At 41.1% G+C, this 24,161-nt stretch overlaps 1 protein-coding gene across 3 annotated transcripts in view; it reads right to left on the reverse strand.

The window, feature by feature from the left end:
- LOC135204034 (uncharacterized) overlaps window positions 1-24,161 on the reverse strand; it is a 137,973-nt gene that overhangs the window by 83,376 nt on the left and 30,436 nt on the right. For all 3 annotated transcript variants that reach the window (XR_010312080.1, XM_064233976.1, XM_064233975.1), the window contains exons 4-5: window positions 14,969-15,085; window positions 4,629-4,739 (exon numbers count right to left, since the gene is read on the reverse strand). Coding sequence is in view for 2 of the 3 variants with exons in the window: in XM_064233976.1 (XP_064090046.1) it covers window positions 4,629-4,739; window positions 14,969-15,085 (228 nt within the window). In the remaining variant the exon portion in view is untranslated. The remainder of the gene's footprint in view (window positions 1-4,628; window positions 4,740-14,968; window positions 15,086-24,161) is intronic.

Here is a 24,161-nt window from a genome sequence, read left to right on the forward strand (position 1 = left end):
ATGCTTCAGGCAAGTGTCTACTTGCAACATCCTTCTTGTCTGGAGGAGTGCGTTTCCCAGATTCTTGAAGGCCTAATAGGAGTCAGGCGGCAGTCAGGTGCCAGAGCGCCTGTTTGAAGAAGAACTTCTATCAGGCTCCTTGGGCGCCTTATCCAAAGGAGAGCGGCTACCAGGCGAACGGCGCCTGCCATAAAAAAACGAAAAGTCGCCTACCAGGCTCTTGGCGCCTGAACCGAGGCGAGAGAATCTCTGGCGACGAGCGCCTACTAGGTGAGCGCCTACCAGGGGAAAAGTGCCTGCTAGGCTCTCGGCGCCTGACTCGAGGCGAGTAAAAGTCGGGAGAAGAGCGCCTGCCAGGCGAAACGCGCCTACCAAGCTCTTGACGCCTGTCCAGCGAAGGGCGCCTGTCCGATTTAGGGCGCTTGTCAACCGGAGAGTGGAGGCGAGACGAGGATGCGGCTACGAGGTGAGTAGTGCCTACTAGGCTCTTGGCGCCTGTCAAGGGGAGCGATCCTGTCTCAAGAAGAGCGTCTGTAGGGTGAGGATCTCCTACGCGCAGTTTGCTCCTTGTCCGAAGGAGAAACTTGTCTGTCAGGCGAATGTCGCTTAGACGCAGATGTGATCTTGTCCGAAGCAGAAAGCCTCCTGCGAGCATCCGAACGCACAGGTGAGCGCACCGCTTCCGTCGAATAGTGAGAGTCAGGAGAGGGGAGCCTGGACTTCTTACAGGAAGCGAGACGTCCTTCCTACGACGAGAAGACACGCAAAGAGAGCCAGCCAGAGCCGAAATTTGCGCCTGAAGGTTAGCCAACACCCTTGCAGGAGAATTCACAAACTCGTGAACAGGAGACGAGGCTCGATCTCCGCTCGGAGAACGATACTCCTGAGATCTCTTACGCTTCTTCGCTTCCACCTCAGGCTCTTCCGAAAAAACTTCAGGGCTGGAAGGGCGGGCGCAGGGAGCGTTCCAGGCTCTCTCGAAGGCGCGAGGCTTCCGAAGAGCTCCATCCTCTTTTAGGAGAAGGCGAAGGCGAAGACGAGAAGCACTGGCGCAAAATTTCTCTCTTGGAGCGATCCAAGGTAGCCTGGGAACGATCAACAGGAGCTACCGAGGGGGGACGCCTGACCGTTGGGGGATGCTCCCTAACCTTCCTGCGGCTTTCGACTTTCCTCCTCCACTGGGACTGGGAGTCTGGAAGAGGTCTAGGCCTGGAAGCATTAGGGAGCCGATCAGACGCACCCTCCACTGCACTGGGTTCACTGCACAAATCACTATTGGAATCACTCTTACCTTCTAGTTGCTTGATTTTCCTCTCCATACTGCGAATGGTGGCTTTCATTGAGGCCACTTCCGAAGGCGCATCTTCGGCTTCGGTGCAGGGAGCAGGAGCTGAAACTGACAAAGGAGCTACTTCTAAAATAGGATTATCTACATCCAACTCGCTAATACGAGATCTACTACTGCTCCTGGAAGAAGCTTTCCTAACTTTATCCTTTTCAAGCTTCCTCAAGTAGGAAGACAAAGACTTCCATTCATCCTCATTCAGCTTTTCACATTCATTACAAGGGTTATTAAAGGTGCATTCATTCCCTCTACACTTCAAACATACCGTGTGAGGGTCTACCGCAGCTTTCGGTAGCCTCACCTTACACTCAGTCATACAACAAACTCTAAACATAGCAGTTTTCTTAGTATCAACATCAGACATCATGAATCCAAGAAAAATCCAAAGAAAAGTCCAATAACTGTCCACAAATCGCGAATGCCAGGCCAAAAGATCGGGTACTTCACCAAAAGTCCGTAGAAACAATCCAGGGCGAAAACGAGAAAAGAATCCAACTGTCAAGAGGTACCGACAACAGGTGTGGTCGACACCGACGACAGAAAAAATCTGGCAAGAAAGGTATGATGGTTCTTACACCCGCCTCCCAGCGGCGGGTAAGGTAGATCACCTGACCTACCTGTCGCGTTAGCCGCGAGTTTTGAATTCTGTCGTGACGTCAGAGACGTAAGCTAAGTATATGTCTGACAGGAAAGTTCATGTACAAAATTCCTGCGCCGAAGGGCGATCTGACGGCAGAGGAAGCCTAGACGCCAATGGACATCCAGGTGCCAAAGTGCATTCATAAGCCAGTGGGGGCTTGACAGAAGTTGGTGGCTCAACAACAGATGGGAGCTGATGCATCCGTGGGTGCTCCTGTACCGAAGGGAGTCCGTGCACCAATGGGCACAAAAAGAAAATCCTGCTCCTAAGGAAGCTCAACAGATAGAGTGAGTTCCGGCACCAATGGGCGCCCCTGCACCTAAGGGAGCTCTTGCATCAATGGGCGCTCAACAGAATTAGAGAATTCCAGCGCCAATGGGTGCTTCTGCGCCAAGGGGAGCTCTTGCGCTAATGGACGCTATGGTGCCATTGCGGAACCCTGAAGTACTCGCACATGGAAACATGTCTGTCAGATACCAAATGCTCGGAATAAAGGCGATTGGGAATTACTAAAGGAGACACTGTGTTCTCATTCAACACTGGAGCATGGGGGCCAAAGAAGTAAGAGGAACTGGGCACTCAAGGGGCTAAATACCCACTGAAACTGCTTGCTGAAGCGATGTCAAAACTGGTGGTAAGTCATGCACCAAACCCGAGCATTTACGACGATCCGGAGATCCTTTAAAGAAAAGTCTCTGGTCTGTCCCAGAAACTGCATGAAGGCTTAACTTCATTAGCCTTCTTAGCAGGCACCTGAGGAATGCAAGATACTACAGCCACAGACTTTTTCAACAGTCTAGACTTCTTACTGTCATGCCAAAAACACCATTTCGCAGGACTAGACTCATCCGAGCTGGACGAAAGGCAATGTGCACAATCCAGGACACCTTTCCAATGGCTTTCTTTTTAACTCTTTTGCAACCTGGGAGACACCAACAGGTGCGAGTGAGGGGCCAACTGCCTGTGGGGAGACCCAACCAACCTTCCCCGGACCTGCGGTATAACTTCTCCCAGGTGTGGGGAAGTATGTCAGGGACCTCGCCTGGGAGAATAGGAGGGATGGACAGCCAGCTCCCCCACAACACTGCAATTTAGTCTCGTTCGACAAGAACACGTACTGAGGTAATGAATTAGTTAATAATGTGAACTTACGCTCGAACCTTGCTTCAAGACTGGCAATGGAACTGGGTTCGAAAACATGGGAGCTGGGTAAAGTATTAGGTGGGACAGAAGAAACACTGGGTTTTGGAGATGAAACAGAAATAATAGGTACATCAGACAATGATTTTAAAGACTCCTGACTAGCTAACGACCTTTCGTGTCCAGCAGTCGCTTTACATAGCCTATCTCTCTCCACCTTGGATAAAGGAGGAGCCAAAAACTTCCATTGCTTCTCATCCCAGCCTACACATTCAGAACATCTTAGTTCTGGAAAGCAACTCTCACCCTTACACTTAGTACATACCATGTGTGCGTCGTACCTAGCAGAAGTCAACTGGTTCCTACAATCTTTGTTACAGTACCAAATACCAGTCACTCCTGAGTCAGACATCATCAGTTAAAGTCACAAAGTCTTCCCGACGCCTGACTAAATAAACAACACCCAATAGTGAATACCAAAAGAATATACTATGGAACTTCACCGATATCCTGAACAACCAGTAAACAATGATCCAAATTTTCAAGAGCTACTCACGACAACCTTCATCAATAGTGGTAGAAATAAATTGAGCTAGTTTGCTTTGCTATATCCCTATTCCCCCTGTAATAAGCGGAGGTACCAACATACAAAAAAACAAAAGAATTGCTACTACAATTTTAAAATCTTAGCTACAGGTACTTAGAAATTCTTAGCTATGTTTACTTGGTAAGTTATACTTAAAAAAATATGCCCAATAATCTAACTTTTTAACCATATATTTTAATGATTTCCTTTTTTGGTAGAAGATGAAAACAACATAACATGATAGCATGGATTACTTAATTTCAACATACAATCCATCTTTAAAAACAAAATGGTAATTGTTACTTTCAAACTTATAATGTACTACCTACATGAAATCTTGTTTTTAATAGTTTTTATGTGATTTAAATGAATTTCACATTTATCTCCATCAGAAAAACTTGATTAATCCATTTTAACCATACTTATACCTAACAATAATGTTTGTTTGTATGTTGTTTTTACATTGCATGGAACCAGTGGTTATTCAGCAACAGGACCAACAGCTTTACGTGACTTCCAAACCACGTCGAGGGTGAACTTCTATTACCAGAAATACACATCTCTAACCCCTCAGTGGAATGCTCGAGAATCAAACTCGCGGCCACCGAGGTGGCAGTCCAAGACCATACCAATCATGTCACTGAGGCCAATCTAACAATAATGGATCTATACTTCAAGCAAAAAGCTTGCACAAAAGCTAAAATTTTAGACTTTGTTACACAAATACAGATTTGGAATTGAATTTGATGCTATGCCTCAGTATGGTACTAAAAATTCCTTTCAATTCCTTTTATTCATTGTAAAATTTATTATGATTTGGCTTGAAAAGAATAAACGCTTTGCCTATTCATGCATCATAAATTTCATTTTCTTATTCTTAATTCTTCAAATACAACTAAAAACCTTCCCAGTCTTACCTGTATGATAATTGGCCGATAAGCCTTGAGCCTAAAATCTCTCACATGAGATGGATAAGCACCAAAGTCAAATTTAACCATCGCACATGATGTATTGCAGGTATTCTCCAACTGAAAAACAAATATCTCTATATACAGTGAAGAATTACAGACATATTCTAAGAAAAGTTTAACATTCATACATTTAGTTTAGCTGTAACTCGGCAAAATATACTACAATACGTACCGATAATCAGCAAGATGTGTGGGGGGTAATCATTTTTACAAAAACTTCAAAAAAAATGTTCATGCATTTGTATTTCACTTTTGTTCACCAAAAATATCAGTTTCATTATAAACCCATCCATCCTATTAAGCCACCATTTGGACATTATTACTGTACTGCATACTGTAGGCCAGGCTCTTAAACACAAGCAGCTGAGCAGCTTTTATGAACTGTTTACGTATGAGGCCTCTAACACATCAAAAGGAAGTAACTACAATTTTCCTCCCTGTTTCATATGTCTTTGGGGTTGTCAACAGTACTTTAGAAGTGTTTAAGCTTTTGCCTTAGTATTTATTTCAATTGTCTAAATTTATTTTCTTGGTATAATACTACAAATCTTTCAAGTAATTTGTCTTTTTTCTAACATACAAACCAGGAGGTCTTTACATAAGGATATTACTTGTAGCACAAGCTGGGAACGGCCGTTTAACTTATAAACAATGTAGTTAACTACTGATGGTAAGGGCAGCAGCTCTGCCCACCCACTGATACGCACTCACTTTCCCTCTCGCCCGAGGTATCAGAATAAGGGGTGGCTGAGGTAGACCATAAATATAAAGACCTTAAGGCATGTATGTTGGGAAAAATACAAATTGCGTACTTATAAATTTTGTAGTTTGTTCCTACACAAATACAAATCTTCAGTCTTTACATAAGGAGACTTACTCTTGGTGGGTGGAATCCGAGTAAATCTTTGAACCGACTGGTAGTTCTGTACACTGGGGCTTCTGTTCCTGGTCTTGAAGAACAGAAGAAGGAGTCCCATGCCTTTGTTCTGTTGAACATGTGGGATGTTCGACTGTCAGACTTCTGGGCCTTTAGAATTAATGAGTTTGTGTCACTGATTCAAAAAGGCTTGGATAAATCGATAGTCTGAGACAATAAAAGGCTCATATAACCAACAGGTTTGTTTTATTGTTGGCCCCCCTCTGTCCTTGCTAGAGAAAGGGGGAGGACTTGCACCTAATAATCTACTCTAGATTATAGATAGGGTACTCAGTTATGTTGGTTCACCTGCACGACACACCTGACCAGCATGTGACAGCTGGCCCCTTGCCTCTCTTCTGTGAGAGAGGAAAGGTAAAAGAGAAAAGGAAGGAGGCCAGTCACTTACTCACATCCTCTCTTTGCCACTGTACACCTTAGGCAAGATGATAAGTGAAAATCACCGACAACCAAAAATCAGCGATTTTCAGTGCTTACTGGTGCCAATAGCCAGAAATCGTTACATTTCAGCACTAAACAAGCCCCATAAAACGGGATCGCCAATAACCGAGGCCACTGATAACCAGGAACTGCCTGTATATTTAAATGAGAAAAATTTATTCAGGTCACAAACTGCGTCATCAAATGAATTACGTTCATGAATTGAGGAATAACTGTAGTACGTATAAGCATTTTTACAGCAGTGTCAAGTATTTTCAGATTTTAGCTATTCATGGGGGGCTGTCGTCCTTATCTCCAGCGAATCCTGAGGGTCGACTGTATGCCTGCAAACGGAGCAGAATGTTGATGAGGGGTGGTGGTAACTCAGTTTGCACTCTGTAACTCCGAAGGTTTCCACTCTGGAGGTCTTGACCACTGCCTGGTAAAAATGGGGACTGTTATTTCAATCCTTCGCCTGTCCAACACAGCATCCACTTCTCCTCTAAGGAAGAGGGAAGCAGAACCCAGTACCAGTCCATTCCTGAGTGCCAATGCTAACTCGAAACCAACAAAGCTGGTGACCTGAGTCAAGACAGAGCCTCAATCATGGTACTTCCTAGCAAGACTCTTCTTGAGCACCAGGTTTGCCTACAGGTTAGTTTTTTGGTGGGTTAGTAGGAGATGCCTCTACCTCCAGACAACATTAGCCTCCTGAATGTAGTTTCCTCTTCAGAATTACAAGAGCCCAAAGTGGAAGAAGTGATCTTTGCCACTGCAAGGGACCAAAGATCTTTCCAGGTCATCATTTACAATGCAGCCATGGCAGTCGATTCCAATGCCGCTGCATCCTACTGTGACAGGGAAACTCCCTCTACATGGAGGCAGTCCAGCAATGAACCTGGGCACAAGGGAACCAGGTTCAGGTCAACCTGTTTGGTAAGGTAAAGGACTTTCGGATATAAAGAAGTAGTATTCCTCTGGCAAGTGGGAGGCTGAGGAAGTGTCTTGCAAAGTGAAATGTCCTCCTCATACAGAGAATTCACCTGGTCCAAGTTGCAACCATGTCAAGTCCATTGAGACTTTGGGTTCCTTTTGGGATTCCCGTAAAGCTTTGATGACTGACAAACAGTCAGTCAAGAAAATCACAGTCTCTTACTCAATTTATTAAACTGCTCATCAAACAAGACGATCTCTGAAAATTCTGCCAGAGTCCCCTGGTAATCTCAACCATTCGAGCATCTGATGGTTCTTGTCCACGGACCGAATCCGGAACTTATGCTTCCACGCCCAGGAAGGGATGGGAATGTGAACATTTCTGGTCCCGAACCCTAGGCCTGTCTGGTCCCCAGTTCGCGGACCACTCCGAGGAGGTGGAGGACAGGCAAGAGATACCTAGCACCCTAACTGTACCTGCTGAGGCCTAAGCCCCGGCAGGTAAGAATGGCCAAGGGTGGTTGTCAGCCCATGGTGACGATGGCCATACAGGTCTGGGAGGGTAATCCCATTCATGCGAATATGGATGGGGGTCATCCCTGGGAGAGCATTCCCTGGGCTGTCCCGAAGACATGCTACAGTCTTCTTAGAAGCCAAGGACTCTATAGCAGAAGATTGGGTATGGCATCTCCTCTTACCTTCCCCAGGTGAGTGGACCATGTAGGTCAGCATCCCCATTCCAAGACTGTTGCACTGTTCTTGTACGGAAGCGTATGGGAACAACCAAGGGGAGGAAAATCAGTGTTAGGCAGGTTCTTGAGGTGTGCAGCATTAGTTCAAAGTGTGCTTCAACCCACAGCAGACGTGCTGTATATTCGGATGCCAACATTTGCCATTTTGTAACAATTTGAAGATTCACTGGTCCCCAGGTGGGTATCATGTTACCTGACTTGTTCTTGATATGGATTTTTGTATACACTTACATTTGTTATAGTATACATATTTATATTTGTTATTTGTGGAATTTAGTGAATCTGCCTGGTAACAGAGCCAGATAATGCAGCTTGCTGGTGATGTAGGTGGAGTTGTAGCGGGATCAGAAGCTTAAAAAACAAGTTGGCAAATCCCCCCCCCCAACATAAATTTAATCAATCCAGCTACCAAACTCACCTTCAGTCACACTTTCCTCATTACACTACAGAATACACGCAGGACAATTGACCTATACCTACACACCGAACAAAAAAAAACACAAACACTTGTACTTACTTACTTCCAGATACTCCAGGCTATGCTGTGCTGTCCGCTGGTCAACCACACAACCCCACAACCCAGGACTACAACCCCACAACTCAACAACAGACAAGGAACACAACCACAACTCAACTCAACAACAAAAGACGACTGCACAAACAATCACTAATATACAAACAACAACTCAAAAAGGCAACACACACACCCACCAACAACACCAAGGAATCCCAACAGCTCACTAACAACAACCCTCAACAACTCACAACCACACCAAGAAACCACAACAGCTCCCAACAACAACCCTCAACTATAACAACTCACACATAATTCAACAGAAACTCACAAGCACAACAAATCCAACACAGGCACAACAACTCTAAGCAACTAATATCAAACCCAACAACAATCAGCAACAACCCAATAACACACTACCCAAATGACTTTCAATGCCCTCCACACTTTCCACAGACCACTGCTAACACTACTAATCATCACCAGCTCTCACCAAGGACTGACCAAAGACTGACTACAGACACAGAACTCTAACAGCTAACTCCAGCTGCACCAGCAGACAACCCAGAACTCACCAACAGCCAATTCAGTCGTTAACTGTCCATACAGCAATTACACCCTCTCTCTCTCTCTCGGTCTCTCAGTCTCCTCTCATCCATCTCTCAGTCAATTCTCCTCCTCTCTCTCTCTCCCTCTCTCGTCTCTCTCTTCTCTCATCTCTCTCCTCTCTCTCTCTCTCTCTCACACACAGACGTGTCAAATGGAACTCCATAACTCCTCCATATTTCCTCCACGGTTCTATTTGACAACATCTCCTTACACTCACAACACCCACACTAAATAGCCTTCTGCAACACCCATGGACGCTTGGATGCAGGCCCCCTGGATCTTGTTTGAGGGCCCTCATACATACTCTCAGTTACACCGCCATCCACTTCTCCCAGACCACTTCCAGTCAGACTACCATTACCATCTCCCTCACTACCATCCTCCCACATCCCATTCACTATCTCACCTACCCCTTCCAACTCTTTTCCTAAACTACGATAAGTACTAGTTACATTGGAACATGAAAAAATCTAGAAATCTATATCTTGAAAAATAAAAAATGTACATATAATAAGTCAAAGTGGTGGTTCCCATTAGAATTACATTTGGAAAAAGCAATTACATTACATAACAAATTCAATTACAATTACAACTGATTTTGGTGCGAGAGTAAACACCAATCTTTGGCACAGGAAATAGTGTATTGAGGCAAGGAAATCGAGTTAATAGGGTTACATTTATTTCTAGAAGTGTAAGTGATAGATAACCAGATGTCATATGAAATGAGTACTAATTGTAATTTAATTAATAATAGGAGGATATAATTTTTAATTTGATTTTAATTATAATATTCAAGTGGTAAGGATTGGGCTCCATTAGGAGTGATGGGTTGCTTTCTCCATCCTACAGTAAGGTAACCAGAACTCAAGGTCATAGTCCAAATGTTTCCTATCTAGTGCTAACAAATACAGGCAGTCCCCGTGTTACGACAGGGGTTCCGTTCTTGAGACGCGTTGTAAGCCGAAAATCATCGTAAGCTGGAACATCATAAAAAATCGTAAGAAAACCTTACTTTTAATGCTTTGGGTAACCCTGGAACATGCGTCATAACCCTGGAAATAATTTCTGATGAATATAATTGAAAAGCGCCTTAACCTCAGAACGTCGTAAGCCGAACCTGTCGTAACCCGGGGACTGTACGCCAGGGGTTCCGTTCTTGAGACACGTCATAAGCCGAAAATCGTTGTAAGCCGGAACATCATAAAAAATCCTAAGAAAACCTTAGCTTTAATGCTTTGGGTGCATTGAAAACTATGTAAACTGCATTCTTATTGCATTTTTCATTAAAAAAAAAAACTTTCACATATTGATTATTTCGCATTTTTGGTGTCATATTTGTTGTAACCCGAACCCGTCGTAACTCGGGGACTGCCTGTACTTACCATACAGTGGTCCCCCCGTATTCGCGGGGGATGCGTACCAGACCCCACCGCCGTGAATAGTTAAAACCTGCGAATACTTGGAACCCCTATAAAAATGCTGAAAACAGCCTATTTCGTTAGTTAAAACTCAAGAAAAACCCACTAAAAATTTTTGTACTTGGTTTTTTAAAGTTTTATCACAAAAAGTATATTTTAAGTAAAAAAAAAAAAAAAAAAAAAAAAAGGAATTTGTGGATGTTTCTCATAGAAAAATACTGCGAATATGCAAATTTTCCACGAATAACGCGGGGAAACATTCCCGAGAGAAATCTGTGAATCCAGAGAACGCGAATACAGGGGGTCCACTGTAATTTCCTTTTCAATTACAATTACTCCAACCCTGGACCGCATTACCCATGAGATATAGTGGGGCAGATAAGAGTAATTTTTTAGAAGAATTGTGCAAATGATGATACAAGCATCAAATTTAGCACCATTGTTCTCCAAGGGATACTAATCAAATCTGCCTGATTGGCCAATTGAAAATCCAAACTGGCGGCCATTTTTCAAGAGGACCACCAAATTAACCACCCGAAGTTGATGTTTTGCTTAGAAATATTTGTAGTTGTCCAAATTGCATGATCTAAGTGTGGATTCCTATGCTTTAAAGCCTGCTGATTTATATTTTCTAGTTTATAACATCATTAAGGCACTATTAAAGGAGTGATTGTCAAGAACTACCAAGGCATTGGTGACATCACTGCTGTGAAACTCAGCATGGGGTTCAGTGTCAGCTAAGTTGGAAATTTATGTTGGCATCATACTGCAGCAACCTACTGGTATCCCAAAATGCTAACTAATTAACCCCAAATCAGTTAGCCAACCTGAATGGACAGGACATGCCTGCGCGGGAGAGTCGAACCAAGGATAACAGGGTTTTAGTTATCTGGATGGTGTACAGATTGCACAGGACTTATGACACTGGATGAATGATTGGACTAGGTGTATGGCACAGTGCAAGAACCTAGTTGTATCCCATACAGGAAAGTGCCTATTGTATATTACAAGACATAAGAGGCCTATTATATGTACAGGGTGGTAAAAAGATAGACCCTCGACCCTGAACGTCATCATAATCATGGATGCGAACTCTACTGGGTGATCATGGAAAACAGACTGGACCAAGTGTTGCCTATGTCAGGAGGTTAAGAAAGAAGATCTAAAATCTCCCCAGGCCAATCCTGCAAGGAGAGGGGATGATGGATATACGAACCTGGCAAAGAATATTCCTCTGTTTCACTCACTCAATGCGCTACCAATCAAGCTAGACCCTGCAAAGGTTCTGGGATAGAGGAAACATTGAGAAAAAAATAAGGCACAATATCATGAGAGTTGCAGGTTTCTGTTCAACAACACAAAGTTACACTCAGCTGAAAAAAGAGCAAGTCATGTAGGTACTAGTGATGAGGGCAGTAGAAGTAAGACTCCATGAAAGCTCCAAGAAACTAAAACAAAAGAATGCTTCTTCTGCGAAACTGAAGGAGGGGAGCTTAGAGAAGCAATGACAATGGAAGTAATAGGAGAATAAATGAATGTGCCAAAACACTCAGTGATACAAAACAACATTTTTATTATAAAATAAATTTTTAAATATACTTACCTGGCAGTTATATACAATCAGCTATGTATATAACTGACAGGTCAGTTGCATATTTAAAAATGACATTTTTATTATAAAATAAATTTTTAAATATACTTACCTAGCAGTTATATACATAGCTGATTGTATATAACTGACAGGTCAGTTGCATATTTAAAAACTTCTTGCCAAACTAAGTGCAGGAGATGTTGTAGCCCAAGAATTGAAATATCACCCTGGCTGTTTGGTGGCATTGTATAATCGAGAACAGGCATACCTAAAGGTGCGGGAGCAAGAAAAAGCACAGGAACACTGGAAGGATGCATATCCAATTGCTTTCTCTGAACTAGTCACCTACATCTGTGAAATGAAAAATGGCAGTGAGAGGCCACTGATTTTCAAGCTTGCTGATTTGACCAAGCTTTACAAGCAGAGGCTGGAACAGCTTGGTGTTGAGTCTCCTGATGTTCATCCTACTCGACTCAAGGATCAGCTGCTTTTGCACATTCCATAGCTGCAAGCTAATTGCCAAGGACGAGAAGTTCTGTTGGCTGTTGAAACTGATGTAGGTTCAATCCTATCAGAAGCATCCCGTTATGGTGAAGCGATCCATCTAGCAAAAGGTGCTGGGATAATAAGACAAGACACTCCATCAGAAGTCGAACTTCAGCAGCTATTTTCATGACAAAGACTTGGAACAGGCTGTGCCACCATCACTGCTTCAGTTTGTATGCATGATCGAACATGGTGCAGACATCAAGCCCCAACTCCATCATGGAGCGACGAAATCAGACTTTGCTACATCACAACTTCTACAGTACAAATGCTTTGCCAAATACAAGGAAGGACAGTGTGACTAGCACAAATTCTTCAAGCATGAGAATCAGTCATACCCTGCATCTCTCAGTGACAGCTGGTTGAAATTCTTGAAGCGCAAGTGAATGTCCCAGTGGGAGAACCAAAAGGAGATACAATCATCACTGACGGCTCAGCACTTATCAATGCCTCACCTCCACGTACTTCAAAGACATTTAATGACTGTGCCAAAGAAGACATCATCCCAAAGGTGGAATCCTATGGTGCTCGGTACAAGCGGGTGGACATAGTCTTTGATGTATACAAGAAATCAAGTCTGAAATCAGAGACTATGTCAAAAAGGGGGAAAGGAATCAGAAAAAGTGACAGGAACAAGCAAGACACCAGGAAACTGGCAAAGCTTCCTTCGTGACCCCAGCAACAAGACTGAACTGTTTCACTTCTTGGCCGCAAAGATGTGTGAAGCAGAAACGACAACACAGTCATCATCACAAAAGGAGAGGATGTCATTAACAACACAGTGAAGTCTCTGGATGCTGTGTCCCCATGTTGTCATGAAGAAGCTGACAGTCGAATATTTATTCACGCTAGGGATGCAACGACTGATGGGAGCAAGTCTATAATCATCAAGGCTAATGACACAGATGTGCTAGTCATAGCAATATCTGTACTGCCATCCTTCCAGAAACTAGGTCTTCTGGAAATGTGGATTGCCTTTGGCCAAGGAGCCCATATAAGATGGATTCCAGTCCATGAGGTAGTGTCTGCAATTGGGCTTGAGAAAGCTAGAGGGATCCCCTACTTTTACGCATTCACTGGATGTGACATTGTCTGCCTTCCATGGAAAAGTGAAGAAATCTGCAAGGCAGACTTGGAATGTATTTGATGATATTACTGAAACATTCATCAACCTCAGCCAGCATCCAACATTGATTCGTGATCTTGACATGCAGAGGCTGGAAAGATTCATTGTCCTAATGTACAACAGATCAAGCGCAGCCACTGGTGTGGATGAAGCAAGACTAGATCTGTTTGCCCGCAAGCAGAGGCCGTACAACTCAATTCCACCAACACAGGCAGCCCTCAGAGAACATGCAAAGCATGCAGCCTACCAGACTGGGATCATCTGGGGTCAGGCAACCCACTGTAATCCACACATGAGCAGTCCAGCTGAATGGGGGTGGACACAGAAAGGAGAAGCATGGCAGATACATTGGACAACACTAACACCAATTGCAGCAAACTGTCAAGAATTGACAAAGTGCTCCTGTAAGAAAGTTTGCAAAGGAAGATGCAAGTGCTATCAAGCAGAGCTTCCCTGCACATCACTCTGCAGCTGCATATGTGAACAGTAGCAGATCGAGAAGCAGCAGCACTGTATGCATAACTTTGAAAATGTACTAGCCAGGACAAAACTTAGGTAAAGAAAGACAAACATCTTGGTGGTCAGAGTTCTTTTTAAACAGGAAAATATAGTTTAGCAGGCTTTTCAAAACATGGGAATCCACTCTTAGATCATGCAAATCAGACAAATACAAATATTTCTAAGCAAAACATCTACCTTAAGTGGTTATTTTGGTGGCCATCTTGGATTTTCAATTGGCCAAACAGGCAGATTTGATTAGTATACCTTGGAGGACACTTGAGCCAAATTTGATGCTTGTATCATCATTTGTACAGAAACCATCCAACAATCCTATAGTACTAATTTCTACCTTAGACAACATTTATTTACAATGCAGTTCAAGTGAAGATCTAGCCGTACAGAATAGACCACTTAATAAATACAAGAGAACACAACCATTAAAAGAGTTACGGCAATTCTGCACAGGATAAAAAAGTGGAAAGAAATACTTTCATGTATATAATCAAAAAAAGAGAAAAACCAACAATGTTAATCACTATGATGATGACAAAGGAACCAAAAACCAAATACACTTTTAAAGAATTATCAGTTAAAGTGAATACTAAAAAATAAGAACAAATATCAAGTTAGATGAACAGCAATTACTGCTCATGTACATCTGTAAGCAATTGAGAAACAAAGCTTTAAGTAAGAGAGAAGTGAGGCACAACTCTCATATGGAAATAGTTTTACTCATACTATTAACAAGGAATTAGAGCACTTGTATGGTTAGCAGACAGGCACTTCAAATTTTACACACATCTTTATCAAATTATGAATAAAATTTTCAGTATTCACCTGATATTTAAACTTATTTGAGAATCTACTGCAAAACAAGAAGGAAATTAAATTCTTTCAAATTAAAGTATCTCTAATTTTAATATCCTAATAATACCATACCTGTTCAAGTTCAGTGGAAGGTAAATCGAGGCTGTATACAACCACAGTCAAATTGGATGACATCTGTTGTGCAACAGACAACAATCCCTCTACCTGCCATACTTCTCCACTAGCTACCTGAAAGAATGTGCAATAGGTATACTTGATCTACAATGTGTTAACTGAAAACAAACAAAGTTCAGAAATTCTTAGAAACAAAATTATATAAAAAAGCATTAACACTGGATTAATATACAGCATACTCTCTACAACAATCCTTATATGCAATTTTCGGTGGTTAATAACACAGTCAACCGCCTGTATTCGCGGTCTCAAAATTTGCGGATTTTTCTGTCGAGCCTATCTATAAATTATTTGCGGTAAATTTGGCAATTCGCAGACTTTTTTGTTGAGAAATATTAATTATAATTAAATAGTGTATTTTAATGTTATTTTCATGATTAAATAAATTTTTTATGATAGAAAAAGGATTTAATTTCCAAATATTACTTAGTTTAATATATAATTATAAATAACATTAAATAAAAAATAATAGTTGTCTGCCTCTGTCTGTCTCTCTCTCTATGTTTTGTATGATAAATAAATGATTACCTAATACATAATAAGTAACAATAATAATATGTAATAATAATAATTCACTTATTACAATATTAATACATTTTTAGAGTAACTTATATTAAAACGTGAAAGAATAGAATTCACCCGTCTTTTGTCTTGTAGCAGTGAAAGTGGGCCTGTCAGACATGTCACATTACTTGAAAGAAAGTGACCACAGGTCCAAAATTGTTGCCAATGCCTGATCAACTTATTTCTACTTTTTCCTTAATTTCTCTCTCTTTCTGCCAAAGGGTAGAATGAGAAATGGACAGATAAAACAAATACATATGAACTTAGTTCAGCCCTCTCTCCCTGGAAAAATTGTTCCTAACACCTGATCAGCTCATGTACTTATTCCTTAATTTATCCTTTTTCTCTCTGCCAAAGGGTAGAATGAGAAATGGATAGAAAAGGCAAATAGATCCTTAGTTCAGCTCTCTCTCTCTCTCTCTCTCTCTCTCTCTCTCTCTCTCTCTCTCTCTCTCTCTCTGAAAAAGTATATATGTATGGCAAGGTGGAGAAGAGTTGACCATTGAGGTTCCTTTCAATCTTTTGATTTCATAAGGAGTTATTATCTCTCATATTATTCTGTCTCTGAAATAAATCACAAATAATTTCACTCTTTATGGTCAGATATGTATGATGTGGCCCATTTTAAAGTTACAATGTTTAAGATGACCTTGATCAAAGATTAATACAGTACATAATAGAATGTGTAATAACTTAAGGTATATTTGATGTAGGATGATACTTTAAGTATACATTTGGTATTTGAACTTTCAAGATGGGCCGTTATAAGCTTTTTTAGAGGGGTGTTCTAAGTATTCGTGGATTCTAGCTATTTATAGGGGGTCTGGTACACATCCCCTGCGAATACAGGGATCCACTGTGCATGATTTCAGTGCTAGATGTGTCCAAATTTGTAAATATTTTTAAAGCACACAAATCACAGATATAACAGTCAAACCTTAGTTTTCGTGTGCCTAGTTTTTGTATAATTCAGTTTTTGTCAACATTTTGGCCTAGTTTTTGTACATCTGCTTGGTTATTGTACAGTTGAAAATGCTCCGTCCCAAACTCGTCCACCTGACAGCATGCCTCACAAGCGTCCCAAGTATTCATGACCCAGTCTGCCTTTCTTGTTCAGTGAGCATTTACCCATGCGATCATCCAAAACATTTAATACTAATCCATCGTTTCTGTGCTTTTGTGATTAAGTGCGTCTACTAAATATGCCACCATGGGGCAAAAGAATGTTCCGAGTGCCAGCCATTCGATAAAGAAAACGAGAAACACGACTGAACGAGAAACATGACTGAATTCAAGAACTCGAAGCAAAGTTTGAAAGTAGTGTACACATGGTCAATCTCACCAGGATGTTCAGGAAGTCTACATCAACAGCCATCCTGTCAAGGAAGCTGATGTTGCAAAGGGGGTAAATATGCTATCGATACAGATTGCAAATAATCAAAGATGATGATGTTGTTGGTGCGGATCAATGGAAAAAAGTTAGCAGGAGATAGTGTTTCGGAGGCACTAATTTGTAAAAAGGCAAGGCTGTTTGCATGCAGATCTCACAAAGAAAACGTCTGGAACAAATGTTGCTGTTAGTGAATTCTGGCCAGCGGAGATTGGTTCAACAAATTTAAAAAGAGAACTGGCATTCATAATGTGGTAAGGCATGAGGAGGCTGCATGTTTGGACATGTTGGGTAGAAGAATTCATTGACGAATTCAGGAAATTCACAGAGGCTGAAGGATTCCTCTCCCAATAATCTTGAATTGTGATGAAATGGGACTCTTTTGGAAAATAATGCCAAAGAGGACCTACATCACGCAGAAAGAAAGTGCACTGCCAGGACACAACCCTATGAGGGACAAGCTAACTTTTGTTCTGTGGAATTAATAGCAGGGATATCAAAGTGAAGCCATTATTGGTGCATCACTGAAACTCCCAAAGTATTCAATAAAAACAATTTTATCAAAAGTAAATTGTGTGATGTGGAAGGCTAACAAAAGGCATGGGTCACAAGGAAAATTTTCAGAGTGAGTCAATGAAGTGTTTGGCCCATGTGAAGAAATATGTACTGTACTGCCTCCTGGAAAACCAATTGCCACTCAAGAGCCTCCTGGTAACGGGCAATGCTCCTGCTCATCCTCCAGGCTTGGAAGACTAATTTAGGAAGAGTTGAATTTTATGACAGTGACATTCTTGCCCCCTAATACCACTCCTCTCATCTAGCCCATGGACCAGCAGGGTCAACTCAAGTTTCAAAAAACTGTACACCAAAGAGAGTTCTGGAGGAATCACTTCAATATCCTCAATTACATAAACCTTACAGATAAGGCTTGGCAGGAAGTGACTTCCAGGATGATGAACTCTGCTTGGAGAAAATTCTGGCCAGAATGTGTCCTTGAGAGGGATTTTGAAGGATTTGAGCCTGAGCCTAATGTGGAGTCTAATGTGCCTTTGGGGAAGTTCATGGCTGTGGAAGAGTTGATGGACAACCACAGGGAAGAGCTAACCACTGAAGAGTTGCAAGACCTTCAACTGAAACAACAAATGGCAGATAAAGAATCAGAGGAGGAGGAGGAGAAAGAGGATAACATGCCTTCTGCAGTAATTAAGGACATGTGCAAAGTGGAGGGTTACAAAGTTTTGTGGAGAAATAGCACCCTAGCAAAGCTGTTGCAAGCCGTGTCTGCAACATGCTCAATGACAATGCCTTATTCCATTTTAGGAAATCTTAGAGAGATGCCAGAAACAAATGTCTCTGGACAGATATTACGAGCAACAGGGGTACAATGATTCTCCAGCTGGTCCTAGTGTCAGTAAATTAAAAGGGAGGTAACCCCAAATAGGGCCTTGATACCCTAAGTCCTTATGGAGAGGGATTCCCCTTCCAAACAATAACCTCCCTCTCCCCTCCTCACTGTCTTCCGTACGTCAACAAGTCTTCAATAAAGGTAAAAGTGATGTTAAATGTTCATTTATCCATTTCATTAATTGTTTATATTTATTTCTCATTGTTTTCTGTTTGTAAAACTATGGTTATTCTCTATAAAATGTATTTTTTAAATATTTTTGGGTGTCTGGAATGGATTAATGAGATTTTCATTATATCTTACAGGAATTATTGCTTCAGTTTTCATACATTTCTGTACATAAGGAATGATTGATGACTGATAAATGCAAAAGCCTACAACCATAAAAATTCCAACTGGGCATGAAGAGCAAGGAGTCTCTCACACTCATAAATTTAACTTTATAATGAGTCAAGGAATGAGAGGTGGGATCCTGTGTAAAATTAAGGCTTGTGAAAATTCATTTTTGTCTGTTGTCTCCATATACAATTTTTAATTAAGGAGAGGTGTTAACCTTCATGTCACTACATCTACTAAACATTTTATCAAAGTAAATGCAGATGCAGCAGAGGATATAGAAAGAGAAGTGGTAGAGGAAACAATGGAAGGTGATGGGAAAAGTGAGTTAATAGAAGAGAACCAAAATCCAAAAAGGGAAATAGAGTTACAGCTGTAAACTATGATACACGACAAGTAACAATGGACTATCTTAAGTCTAGCAGGAAAAAGATCAAGCAAATCATGGGCAGAGTCATACAATGTATAAGACTCACAGTTAGGTGACAAGGGGTGGGTTAACTTGAGGGATTATAGTCAGGTAAAAAAAATTGAAGATGAAGAGGTGTTGTTGCTAGGATTTGAAAATGGAAGCGTAATGGAAGCTAAAGGAAAAGAACTTCAAAGTTGGTGAGAAAACAAGGTATATGAGGAGGTAAATGATGTTGGATAAAAGGCTTTATCTGCAAAGTGGATAGTAACCGAAAAGATGAAAGGGGGGAAAAGGATATGTAAAGCAAGATTGGTAGCTAGAGGTTTTGAGGAAGAGATGGTGGAATGGAAAAAGGACACCCACATGCAATGCTGAAATTTTAAAATTTTGTTTGACCATAATAAAATTGAAAGACTGGAATAGTTATACACTGGATGTCAAAAATGACAAATTTTTAATAAATATGATATTGTTATAATACAATAAAGTTTCATACATACTTACCTGGCAGATATATACATAGCTATCGACGGAGTCGATAGCTATGTATATATCTGACAGGTAAGTTGAATGTATGAAATTGTATTTTTCATAACCAACAAACCTGAGGTCTTAACATTAGGATAAATAACTTAGCACCAGCTGGCAACCGGTAAAGTTAAAAAATTGTGTACGCAAGGGACTACTGGCATCTATGCTTGGTCATAAGTCATGTGGAGCCACCCACATACCCCTCTTTAATTCGTGACCCTGTTAGTTATTCTTCCAACCAAGGTTAGTTGTTAAAAGGGTGGTTAGAGGTGGGTCTTTGTATGTTAAGACCTCAGGTTTGTTAGTTATGAAAAATACAAATTGTTTAAAAATTTGTCATTTGTTTATATACAAAACAAACCCTCAGTCTTAACAATAGGATAGACTTACTTTTGGTGGGAGGTAAGTACTATTAACCAACTGGAAGTTTGTCACCTTTGATCAGTTTTCTGAATAACAGTATTCCAAGAAACAACTGACCAGTATTTCAGAATTTAAGAAATATATGAATATCATAGAGTCAGACTTCTGGGTTTCTAGGAAGTCTGGTAGACTGGGATAAGAGATCCGTTGTAGATTTCTTCTACAAGCCTGAAAGGATCACTTTGATAATTACTTGCAGAAGGAGGTATGCCTTGTCCAAAGGAGCGAAAAGGAGTGCAGATTTCTGTGTTGAAGAAACCCCTTTAGAAGTACATGAGCACCAGAGCTCCCTCTTTTTCAATATTCCCGCTGAAAAGAGTGAGGAGAGCTCCAATGAGCCATCTCTTACTGGCCTGTCAGCAAACGACAGTACGCCCAAGTAACAACTAATCAGAGGCTACCTTCTGCGAGAGTTGGATAGTTCTCTATTTTTCTTGCCAGGGCTCCTACAGCCCAATCAAGAAAACTAAAAATCTCGAACACCTTAAAGATATTCTTGACATGATGGTCAAATTCAGAAGGTGAAAACATTATTTTTGCACCGAGAAGTCCCCTTGGAAGGAGGCAGTCTCTCAAGGAAGGAGCTTCTGTGGTAGCTTGAAACATATACTTCATCTTCATCAGCTTACTGGACTGAAAAGCAAATGAAGCTTTGACCTGCTTTCTCTTAGAAGCTAGCCAGTCATGAACTTCACGAAGGACTTTCTTGGATGAGGATTAAAACACAGTCACCTCTCAATGAACGTGAGGATTACGTTCCTGGAGAGCTCACATTAATTAAAAACGTGTTGTTTAAACATATTTTTCCCACATGAAATAACAGTAATGAGGGGGTTACATTCCTGGACTTGGGGAACTCTGTGCTTTTTTGCTACGTACAACCAAATTGGATAACAGCAACATCCATTTGGCTTGTATTTCAACCATTGTACGACAGTAAACAATTACTGTAGTTATATTATAAACGACGTTATGTAGAATAGGACTGATATATTTTTATGTAATAACTTTATTTGCTATAGATCAAAGATCAGCAAGGAAATATGCTGTTAAATTTAAACCAAGTTGTAGCCAAAGCTGAGAAAACTGTTCAAGCTGCTAATGACTGTTATTGTGCATCGGCAACATGGATAAAACTCCAGTAAAGTTATGCCATTAAACACAACTGCAGATAAAATCGAGAGAAAATAATTTTAATCAAAACTACTGGGCTTGAAACAACAAATTTTACTCTTGCTTCCATGCCAGTAAAAGATAAATAATGTAAAGCTTGTATTATAATGAAATCAAGTGAAAATAGCAAACGGAATCAAACAATTTTTTTTGTACGCAATAAACATGCTCCCAACGCAATCTGTTAATGAAAAAAATAATTTAGTTCACAACAAGACTTATTTAAGCCATATTTTGACAAAAGTTCATCGCATGACGAAAAATAAGCTTGTCTCACATAAGTAGAGTATCTACATACTTATTTGTTTATGCTAACTAAAAGCAAGAAAATTCGCACAGAACTGAGTTAAATATGGAGAAATAAACTCGTATTTGCCATCAGCTGATTTTCAAACCAAAACATTGACCACTATGTTATTATTTTAGAACACAATAATATGAGAATACATACAATTTTATTGGATACAGTGAAGTAATCTATAACTTTTTAAAAGATTCATGGAAAAGATGCATATTATTCGTTACATGTGTAATTATATGTAGCCATCAGCAGCATGACATCGCTCAATTATGTCGATGTTGGAACGGAGCTGATTCTAGTTTCGTGTCGATTTTTTTTCTTTGGCTTTATTGATAAATTAACAAAATCATTCGCTTTATTAATAAATAAAGTTTTCCGCTTTATCAATAAATACATACTGTGCTATGTCTTTCTTTACGTCAATGGCTGTCGTCTGCAGCGCTGATGCGCGAGTGATTTGAAAACAACACTCAGGCGCTAATTCACGTTAAAGAAAAATTTTCATATTTTTTAAACATTAAATATTTTCTAGCTTGCGTTAAATAAAAAAACCGTTAATTAAACACGCGTTTATTCTGAGGTGACTGCACTAACTTAGGCAACCTGGTGCCTTCCGAAGAATGCTTCCTCACCAGGAAAGCAGAAGCTGGGGAAGTTGGCATAACAGGAACGAAGAGATTCAGGAAAGTATCCAACAGGAACTTCAACAGAGAGGAATAAGCAAGAGTTGATTCCTGAGCAATCTCCTCTTCCTCTGATGAGATCGATGATAAGGTTTTAACCTTTATGGATTCAGGAACTGCAGTAGTCTTCTTCAAGAAGCCCATAAGCTCTGCTAACTGCTGTTGAAGAGGAGCAAATGAGTTATCCCCTTGCACTGAAATAGAAGACGTAAGAGCAGAAATTGTAGGGAGCCCGGAGGATGTTGGTGGGCTCTCAAACAAAATTGGTGGGTGCTCAGAAGCAGGAATCAGACGTTCAGAAGCTGGTTCAAGGCACTTGGAAGTGGGCACCAGTTGCTTGGAAGTGAATGCAGGGAGCTCGGAAGTTAGCAATGAATGCTTGAAAGCATAAGCTTGCTGGGAGAAGGAGGGCACTTGAAGTATGTTGGCAGTCTGGTGTTTCGTGTGCTTATGAGAGGTTGGGCGCTCTGGACTGTCTCCAAACCAATGACGAGGGGAAGCGGACTGCTCCTGAAAGCTACAGGAAGACTATGGGCTCTCTCTGTATCTCTTAACTGCAAGCAGAGAGGCTTTAGGTCCTGAATGTCTGTTGACGGGTCGGGATAAAGCAGGATAATATTAAGGGTGCTTCTTGTCAGGGCTGGAGGAGTCGGAATCTGATGACAGCTGATGCACTAGAATGCCTTTCTAGTGGCGTTTGGTCAATACCTGAGGATGAACAGGTTTGACAGAAGGGGCGACTGCCCATGGGTAAACCCCACCAGCCTCCCTTGGACCTCTGGTATATCTTCTCCCCAGTGCAGGGGAGCAGGACAGGGACCTTTGTCTAGTAGCACTGGTGGGGTGGCCATCTCCAAACTTACGGTTGGCAATGGCATGTAGGGCAGAATCATGGGAACCTGGTTTAGGAGACAGTGGTAAAGTAGGAGGACTGAGTATGAGAGAAGGAGGAGGAGCAGGAGAAGTAAAAGATTTATCATACTCTTAAGATAGGCAAGGGAACAGAATCTGTACTAACTTAGTCTCAGCCCTAAGGGCTCCCTTCTTCTTTCTATCCATTTTGCATTTATCTAGATGAGATTTCAAAGTTTTCCATTTTTTATCCTGCCAATCTTGACACTCTGGGCAAGCATTATATCATTACTACATTCCTGTCCTCTACATTGAATACAATAGTATGAGAATCAGAAGTAAACCTCGTCATCCTAGTTTTACAACTCTCAGAACAGAAACGAACACTAAATGAGCTAGTATTTGACATTTTAACTTAAAAAAATCTATTAGTTAAAATGATATTGTTATGTTACAATAAAGTTTTGTACATACTTACCTGGCAGATATATACTTAGCTATAGACTCCGTCGTCCCGACAGAAATTCAAATTTCGCGGCACACACTTACAGGTAGGTCAGGTGATCTACCGCCCTGCCGCTGGGTGGCAGGGCTAGGAACCATTCCTGTTTTCTAATCAGATTTTCTCTTCCACCTTTCTCCTGAGGGGAGGCTGGGAGGGCCATTTAATGGTATATATCTGCCAGGAAAGTATGTACAAAACTTTATTGTAACATAACAATATCATTTTTGTACATTCAACTTCCCTGCCAGATATATACTTAGCTGATTGGCACCCTTAGTGGTGGGTAAGAGACGGCTAACTACTGAAATAGACAGGTAAACAACATACGTTGTAGGTAATAATAAAAAACCTTGGTTCCTACCTGATTAGGCGGAAGACTTTGTGGCTACTGCCCAGGAGCCTGCTTCGCCTCAAGAGCCTCAGCGAGGTAGTGACCTCATGCTAAGAGTTCTTGTAGGTCTATCAATGGGGTCTTATCCACTTACTACACAGAGCCTAAGGATTTTGTCAACGGGTGCTAATCCACTTATATGACAAACACCTTGCCTAATGGCA

The sequence above is a fragment of the Macrobrachium nipponense genome, chromosome 44, assembly GCF_015104395.2.
Source record: "Macrobrachium nipponense isolate FS-2020 chromosome 44, ASM1510439v2, whole genome shotgun sequence".
Classification (NCBI taxonomy): Eukaryota; Metazoa; Arthropoda; class Malacostraca; order Decapoda; family Palaemonidae; genus Macrobrachium; species Macrobrachium nipponense.